Source organism: Pundamilia nyererei, unplaced genomic scaffold (assembly GCF_000239375.1).
Source record: "Pundamilia nyererei isolate P.nyererei 1_Seehausen unplaced genomic scaffold, PunNye1.0 scaffold00325, whole genome shotgun sequence".
Classification (NCBI taxonomy): domain Eukaryota; kingdom Metazoa; phylum Chordata; class Actinopteri; order Cichliformes; family Cichlidae; genus Pundamilia; species Pundamilia nyererei.
In genome coordinates this window covers 323,100-332,014 of record NW_005187726.1, presented here as the reverse complement: position 1 = coordinate 332,014, position 8,915 = coordinate 323,100, and the positions used below count along the sequence as shown (strand labels likewise).

General features: G+C 50.8%; 2 protein-coding genes across 2 annotated transcripts in view; one reads left to right on the top strand and one right to left on the bottom strand.

Moving 5' to 3' along the window:
- The first annotated feature begins 834 nt into the window (after window positions 1-834).
- On the top strand, window positions 835-4,668 carry jmjd7 (jumonji domain containing 7). Its single transcript, XM_005751766.1, has 9 exons — window positions 835-1,052; window positions 1,801-1,954; window positions 2,142-2,280; window positions 2,360-2,477; window positions 3,223-3,279; window positions 3,363-3,458; window positions 3,536-3,612; window positions 4,002-4,161; window positions 4,291-4,668. Exons 1-9 carry the CDS (start codon window positions 1,004-1,006, stop codon window positions 4,377-4,379), a joined length of 939 nt encoding a protein of 312 aa, XP_005751823.1. The 5' UTR covers window positions 835-1,003; the 3' UTR covers window positions 4,380-4,668.
- A 107-nt stretch (window positions 4,669-4,775) lies between these two features.
- fbxo34 (F-box protein 34) overlaps window positions 4,776-8,915 on the bottom strand; it is a 10,530-nt gene continuing 6,390 nt past the window's right edge. The window contains exons 3-4 of the mRNA XM_005751765.1: window positions 6,437-8,347; window positions 4,776-5,098 (exon numbers count right to left, since the gene is read on the bottom strand). Of these exons, the coding sequence (XP_005751822.1) occupies window positions 6,439-8,340 (1,902 nt within the window). The 5' untranslated portion in view covers window positions 8,341-8,347 and the 3' untranslated portion in view covers window positions 4,776-5,098; window positions 6,437-6,438. The remainder of the gene's footprint in view (window positions 5,099-6,436; window positions 8,348-8,915) is intronic.

The window sequence follows — 8,915 nt, the reverse complement described above, 5'->3', positions numbered from 1 at the left end:
GGTTTTGACCTTGACTTTCAGGGCTCTGCATGGACAAGCACCAACATATATAAGTGGACTTTTACATCCATACATTCCCAGCAGGTCCCTGAGGTCATGTGACTAGGGCTTGCTGGCTGAAAACACACAAGGCTGAAAACAAAAGGCGACTTTTGTGACTGTGGCCCCCAGACTGTGGAACTGTCTCCCTTTGAGCCTGAGATCTGTGGACTCAGTGGTCGCTTTTAAAAAACAGCTAAAAACTCATCTTTTTAAACTTGCTTTTGGTTGATTTTTATGTTTTAGCTTCTGTGAAGCACTTTGTGATTTTTATCTTGAAAGGTGCTATATAAATAAAATTGTACATACTTATTTTGCGAGTTGGTTATTAGTCGGTGCTCCAGCCACCCAGAGAACCCCCCGCCGCCTCGCCCTCTCCTCCCTGCAGCGGGCGCTCCTCGCAACCGGAGGGCGCCCTTACTCCCAGCAAAAGGCCGTAAGAACACCGATGGGTGCCATTCCCAAAATTCGCTGGCATGACGTCGGGGCAGCATCAGTACGAACAACTTTTTTTGGCCGATGCCCGTGATGCCGCCCTGGGCAAATGCCCATGTGGCCCATAAGAGAAACCGCTACTGCTCCCACCTGACAATAAAGTGTCTCAGGCAGCGAGCCTCAGCATGAGCCACGGAGCAGCAGCTGGGACTGAATATTTTATGCCTGATTATTATCTGGATCATGATCAGCGGATTTATCGGCGCTCTGGATCAATAACTGCTTATGTGCTGCTGAAGTCCCTCCTCCCGCCAGCAGGGGGAATCCTGCTCTCACATCAAACAGCGCAGGAACCCTCAATCTCTGCGCATGCTCACCGGAAGTAAACAAATCAGCATGGCAGCACGCTGCTTGGAAAGAAGCGATCGGCAGTATTGATGATAAACGTATCGATACAAACAGTTATTGTCGCTGCTGAGGGGAGGAGTTGATCATCGATCAACTGATGGTTTAATCAGTCAGCTGCAGGATGGAAGCAGTGAGGAATCGACTGGCCGAGTGTTCACAGGAGGCTCACGGTGAGGCTCACAGCACCGATCCGAGCATTGATCACAGATAGGTGACAGCTTCGGCTCTGGGACTATTTCTTTTGCCACAGAAAGTAGATCCGACTCAGAGCGGCTCACAGCGCATGCTCGTTATCGGGCTGAATGTTTGATGTTTACCTGTTTGGTTGAATTACACATGTGACACACCTGCCCTGCTGTGAGGGGAGGGGTCATAAAACTACAGACTGTATATCCAGACCCACCCATCAGCAGATTAATAACTAACCTGGCCGTCTGCTTCCTGTCACGTGATGCCGTTGGTCTCTTAAACACACCTGACAACATGCAGATCCTTCCACTGCTGAGAGGCTGTGCAGAGGTCAGAGGTCAGCGAAAGAAGTCTGGATGATTAAAAATGGAGGGCAGGGGCTGAGGTGGGGCCTCCTTTTGCAGGGCAGACTTTGCTGAGTGGGTGGGTAAGATGTGTTTTTCATTCGTTTCCATGGTTTCAGCTTAAATGTCGCTGTGGTGACCCTTGCTGTCCTTACTGGTCTGTGTCAGCTTGTGAACCTGGAATATCATGACCAACCACGTCGAGTGTGGGCGGGGCTTTAGAGTTCTCCAGACTGTCATTAGAGGTGTGATCATGTAATCAACAGGAAATAAGCTCACGTGATTATAATATGAATGACCAATGCTGACATCAGTGCCCCACCCACCCATGTATCTCAGGTGTTTGCTTATCAATCAGCATTGCTGATCACTGATTACTTTTCAGATCTGTACCTGAACCAATCGGTGCCCTACCTGGACGGGCCACCTGAGCCGCTGCAGTTCCACTGTGACTGGATCGCTCCAAACAAGCCCTGCATCATCCGCAACGCCTTCAGCCACTGGCCAGCCCTGGCCAAGTGGAGCCCTGACTATCTGAGGTAAGCAAGCCCCACCCACCCCTGTCACTATGGTAAACTGACAGCTCCTAATAAATGAAGTCAGGATTAGTTCATCCAGATAAGAGAGATATTCTGTGGAGCTCGTGCATCATCATTTTCAGGCTCGAAGGCGCTCAGCTGTCCTCGTCAGGTGTAGATGTCACATGATCGTTTTTTTTCTCTGCAGGGAGAAGGTGGGGTCAAAGGTCATAAGCGTGGCAGTGACTCCAAATGGCTACGCCGACGCGGTAAATGGAGATCGATTTGTGATGCCTGAAGAGAGACAGATGAGCTTCTCCTCTGTTCTTGACATCATCGAGGGGAAGGTGAGACTGCACGCTGCTGTCCGAATGGCCCTGCATGAATGCCACCTTACTAATAAAGTTGTCTTGATTGAATGTGCAGGTGGACAAAGGGGGCGGAGTCTTCTATGTCCAGAAGCAGTGCTCCAACCTGCTGCAGGAGCTGCCCGAGCTCACTGCTGACGTACAGCCGCACATTGCCTGGATGAGCACGGCACTCGGTGAGCTGTTAGTCTGTCTGCGATGTTGACCAATCAGAGTGTCTCTCACAGATTTGCAGAATCCACAAACATCACAGAAAGTAGAGAGCATCACAATCCAGTCTGTGAAAATGATGTGTGCGTGATGACGGTGATCTTCACAGGAAGCAGTTTCAGTGCGTTTCCTGTCAACTGGTCTCTCCATCTCCACCTTTGCGGAGAAAACAGGTCCAGCCGAACTCCATAATTAACCTCAGTGTGTGAAGAGGACTCTCCATTTACATGCACAAACTGGAGTCTATTAGATAGATATGATACAAACCACTGCAGCACAGTACCTGTAATACCTACAGCATGTTCTAATCGCTCTAATGGGATATTATGGTTGACAGTATCGAACGCTGCACTGAGGTCTAGCAGGACAAGCACAGAGATGAGTCCACTGTCAGAGGCCATAAGAAGATCATTTGTAACCTTCACTAAAAAATTGAATTATGATATAACAATAATTATTGAATGAAATTAAAATCAATTACTAAATCAAAAAGCTCAGCGGAGCAGATCCAGCAGCTTCTGTTTTGATTAAAGAGGAAAATAAATCATCATGGTAGGGAAGGACCCCCCTCCCCGCTTTTGAATAACACACTGCCCTCCATGTTTCTCCTCCTGTCGTCCCTGCCGCAGTAACTGTGTGACCCAGAGGGGGACCCATCCCAGTTTGACCACCAGCTGATCTGACTGTTATCCTACTGTTTTCTCCTTTCAGGAAAGCTGCCGGACGCTGTGAACTTTTGGCTCGGAGAGGCGAACGCCATCACCTCCAGTGAGACCCACGCCTTGATCTCACTCACTCACACACACGCGAGTTGCGGCGTGGTGATGCTGATGCGTGTTTCTGTGTTTCAGTGCACAAAGATCACTACGAGAATCTTTACTGCGTCGTCTCTGGAGAGAAACACTTTGTTTTGATGCCGCCCACAGACCGCCCTTTCATCCCCTATGGTAACCATGGCAACCACCAAGTCTTCTCTACAGCAATAACCATCCACCTGTGGTAACCATGGTAACTATCTCCGCAGGTTTGTTCCAACCAGCCGTTTACCATCAGAGAGATGACGGCGAGTTCGAGGTCATCGATCAGAGCGACTCAGAGATGGTGCGTTCAGGTTTTCTTGTAAGGCTACGTCCACACTAATGCGTCTTCGTTTGAAAACGCAACGTTTTCTCTCAGTCTTGGCCTCACTGAGACGCAGCGTTTTGAAAACACGACAGAGCTGTCCCGTTGTAGTTGGACACAACGCAGACTTTCTAAAATCACTTTGTACATGCTGCATAGCTTTTCTTCAGTTCCTTTAATTCTCACTCAGTTTTGTGCAGGACTGGAACGTAAGTGTTTTCACAACCCTGTGAAAACAACTGAAAGTGTGGGCGCGGAACGTTTTCAGACGAAAATCACGTTTTCAAATCTATCCGGGCTAGTGTGGACGCAGCCTAAGTCTCAGCACCTCATTTCAAACCACACACCTCCATGACTCCCCCTCCCAGGTCCCATGGATCCCTCTGGACCCACTGAACCCGGACCTGGAGCGGTTCCCGCAGTACCGGCGGGCGCGGCCGCTCCACTGCAGCGTGAAGGCCGGAGAGATGCTGTACTTGCCGTCGCTGTGGTTCCACCACGTACAGCAGTCACACGGCTGCATCGCAGGTACCTGAACGTACCACGCTGTGTTTAACTTTACTTTGATCAATAATGGACAGACACGAGCAGATAATCGATCAGATAATCTCAGTGAGGCGTTCACACTAAACACATCCGCTCCCGTTTTGTCTGCAGTGAACTTCTGGTACGACATGGACTATGACATCAAGTACAACTACTTTCAACTGCTGGAGGCTCTGTGTGAGGTCACAAGGTCCACGTGACATCACAGCGACAGTGCCACATGGCCAATGAAGTTTTGTTTCTGTGGTGTTTGCAGGTCAAAGTTGGTCAGAAAATACATTTGACTAAAGCTCCTCTCCTTCATCGTTGGAGTCGTCATCAGCAGCCCAGCCATGGTTTCCCACGATTCTTTATTCACTTTGAGAATAAAATTTATTGTTCTGTCACTGAAAACTTCATCAATAACGTTCACCTGGCGTGGATTGATTCCACTTCCTGTTAGTGCCTTTGAACGAGCTGCGGATCAATAAAAATAAAAGTCAAACTTTCTCTTTGTGAATTTAACATTTGAATTACTGACAGTTTCTTTCCCTGAACGGCCGCTGCCTGCGGAGGTCGAGAAGTTAACGAAGGAAGGACCGACACAGACAGGAAACCATGAAAAAAGCTCTTTATTAAAGCACAGAAAAACGGAGCAGACAAACGACACACTCTAAAACTCTCAATCACCGACTCCACGCTCAAGGCCTCGATTCATCAATGATTATCAATCAGCTGATCGCACAGGAAACAAACACTCAAATGTAAACAAACAAGGTGCACAGAGAGGTCGTCGACCCCTGAAGCTCCACCCACTCACCCATCTCTCAGCCTCCATCAGTCAGGTGATCATCAGGAACCTCTGCATCTCAGAATCAAAAAGATGAAGCTTAATCAATAAGCCAATCAGCTGATCGATCAGTAAGAGGGTCAGATAAACCTGCAGAAAGTTCAGGAAGCCAAATTTTACTTTAAACAAGTCAAAACAAGGACCCGCCCACAATTATTCCTGAACAGCTGATTGATCAGCTGGGCCAATCAATCAGACATAATGATGATCAATAAACTTCTTCTACTGTGATAAAACAAAGTTTCTTTAAAAACTGGTGCATGACCTCAGAGGGAACATTGACCATGCAGCTGTTTTAGGCTCCGCCCCTGAGGGAGGGAGGTGGAGGAAAAGTTTAGCCATCCTGATTGGTGCAGACGTGGAGGTGTCGGGTGGATTTCCGTCATGGTTACAGACGTCCGACTAATAAAGTTTCATCTGTTTTAAGAAATATATATTTATAAGTTTCTGACGACAGGAAACGGGACAAGGGGGCGAGACGCGTGATGACCACCTGCTCTGCTCCCACCAGACGCTGCTCAGACGGACAGCTGCTGAGTCATATTTTTACTTTTCATCGCTTTGATGCTGCTATCAGATAACTCTGTGTGCCCTTATTTTGAAAGTTCAGCTGTTGCTAACCAGTTAGACCCACCCCTTCCTGTGTAAAAAAAAAAAAAAAATCTAATTATCGGGTCATACATCTCTGCAAAAACATGAAGCAGTTTACTTAACTTCTGTTTTCAAATTAAAAGTTGAAGGAAACCCACGGTAGGGAGGTTTTTTTCTGTTGGTGATCGTGATCAATAAAGTTCAGGATTTCAGGCCTTTTGACCAATCAATCCCTCTGAGATGCAAATTAGCTCTAATTAAGGAAGTGACATCACAGTGGAAGTCAGACGGCTCGCAGCATTATTTTGGAGGTACGGCTCCTGTTTGTAAAAATAAATGAATAAAGGCTGAATTTGAATAAATATTATCGATAACTCAGCCTCATCAATACGATGATCAGGAACCAGCCAGTGAGGAAGAGTCCTGGCTGAGACTCCTCCTCCAAACCTGATCACTGATCAGTGAGTGATATCGATCTGCAGATCAGAGCATGGAGGCTGTGGGGGGGAGGGGTGAGCAGCAGGCGGCGCCGCAAGGCCAGCGCTCCGTCAGACGCAGGGAGTTGCTCAAACATCTAATCGATCAGCAATCAATAATCAGAATCAGTCACTACGTCTGCCGGAGCACCGGCGTGCCGTTGCATCATGGCTGCAGCAGCTGTTTGTCAGTCTCAAGCCCCGCCCTCTCGCCCAGATCTTTAACCTAAACATCATCCAGCTTAAAGTTCCATGGCTTTTTGATTTGTGGGCGTGGTATCCTGCGTGAAAGCGTTCTGATTGGACGCTGCTGACATCACACACAAAGAGCACAAACAGCCTCTGCCCGGCACACACTCACAATCAGTCGTCATGGTTACTCCTGCGGTAGATGGGCACATTAATGCTGTGGAACGCCGGGACCCAGCGGTTGTCATGGAGACCCACATTGCAGCCAGGCGTGTCCCTGCGGGCGCCATGGCAGCACATCCAGTACCCTGGGCCATACGGCAACGCCTGGCAGTACGGCTTGTGGTGCCAGCGGCACAGCGACACATCGCCGCGCCCGTAACGCTTCTTGCACTGCTTGCAGGGGTCGTCACGGTAACGGGGGTCTGACACCCACAGCGAGTCAGCGGGCCGCACGCCGTAGTTCTCGATGATGAACTTGAAGTAACTGCAGGCGCACTTGAGCGCGGCAAGGCTCTGCGTCGGCAGCAGTAGGAAGATCTTGACGAGCAGGTGGTGCGGCAGCGCTGTCAGGTACGGCTGCGGCTCCAGCAGCTGCTGCAGCCGCTGACGCTTCTCAAGGAAGTCCTGCGACGCCGACGCACGCCACACCAGAGGCGCCGAGGCAGGGTTGCTAACTACGCCAGCATCCTCAGTTCCTCTCCTCCTAGTCTTCTCTGATTGGCTATCAGTACTGCAGGGGGAGGGCTTAAAAGGTTGAAGCACATAGGTGGCTCTGTGGCATGGGGGGTGGTGTGCCGAGTGTGTGGGGGAGGGGGTGGAGTCTTCGCATTTCTCAGGTGTTGGAGACAAAAACAATAAGCCAGGCACAGGCTCCTCCTCCTCAGAGGGCGGGGCCTTAAGGTGAGTCTCTGTTACAGTGCACTCCCTCTCCACACCTGCAGCCTCCTCCGACTTGACCAGCTCACCTGAAAGGGGCGTGGTCAAAGCTGAGGCCGGAAGACAGCCGACTGGTTCCCTGCTCAGACACTGAGCTGCAGGTGATGATGGTGACGCAGGCTGGCTGGGGGTGGAGCTGTGACCTGTGACAGCGGCAAGCAGCACACGCCCCGCTGTCCTCCGCAGGCTGTTGCTACGTGACAGGTTGCCCTCTGCCCGCCGCCTAAGACACTCAGACTCTAGTCTCGCCACCATATCTGACACTCTGATGCTTTCTGGCTCCTCCCCCCTGTGCTCCGAGCCGTCCCTGAGCTTGGTGGGCGGGGCTCTGGAGAGCATGATGGTGGTGCAGCTCCTCTGGAGAGCGAGCACAGGTTTGGAGTCCAGCTGCTGCTCACTTACTCTCTGCTCCAGAAACGCCACCATGTCCACCACTGACACTTTCAGGTCCGCCTCCTCTGCTGTCCCCAGTTCGCCACCACACTGCTGACCGGAGTTCGGGCGCTGCGAAGCAGGTCTGGGGTCAAAAGCTCTCTGGTCTTGCTGAAGGTTTTGGGTGTTTCCGGACCGGCGGCGCCGTTTGGCGGTACAGTTTTCATCCCAGCTGCCCTTTGCCTTCACGGCTCGTGACAGCCCCGTCCCAACGCTGTAGTTGGTGCATGGTGCCGGCGCCCTGTCCCTGCTGTTCGCAGCACACTCGCCACCTCCGGCGCTATCTTCTCGTCCCCTCTCTGAAACAAAGATGGCGATCTTCTCGCGGACGTGTCCGGGTTTGATGACGGTCCAGACATCCAGCGGCGTGTCGGCATCCTCAGCGGCAGTCTGGAACAGTTTGGGCGTGTTGTTCTCGCAGCATGGCGGAAGCAGTGGGAGGTGCTGCAGGGTGGTGCCGGACTGCGTCTTGAGGCAGAGCGACGTCATGCTGCTTGTGATGGCGTTTGCTGGGCATCGCAGCGTGTTGGCAGAGATTACACTAAATGGGAAGCGGCTGCTGCTGCCATGGTTACCAGTGTACGTCCTGAGCAGCCCCCCCTGCTGGCTCACAAACAGACTGCTCCGCTGCGTCCCCGTCTGAACGCCGGACGCATCGAGACGCAGCTCTGAACGCACGAGCTTCGGGTAAGACTTCAGGTGCATGATGGTCCTGTGGGGAGACAGAGAGGTCACATGATTAAAACCCAACCGAGATATTGACTTATCAAAATAAAAGACCCCAGGAAATTATCGACATGTTTGGCATTCAGATTTTCAAAATAAAAGTCAGATAGAGGTGTTTCCTGTGGGTGCGTCTCAGATCAGAGCAGGTCAGACTCTCTCCGAGGTGATTCTGAGATATTTCATCACCCGATCGTGGTGTAAACATTTCAACACGAGATCACGTCAGAGCTGATCTGAGGTCAGGCTTCCTCTCCTCCTCATGAAGAACGCCTTATTAGTCCGAGGGAGGGCCACACTGGTTTTACTGGAACACTTTACCTCTGCTCGTAAAACTGGGACGTGGAGGAGGCCCATGGACTTCCTGTTACTCAGGTGAAGGCGGCACCTTTTTGCCTCAGTAATGAACAAACTCATAAGTGTGTTTATGGTCAGCGCCCTGACAGACTGCAGCTCCTCTCGCGTCCACCGGGGGCTGCTGTAACTCTCCTCCTTCAAGCGAATAAGAAAAGCTTGTTGTTTATGTTTGGTGGTGGGGGACAGCTGATATGAAAGGG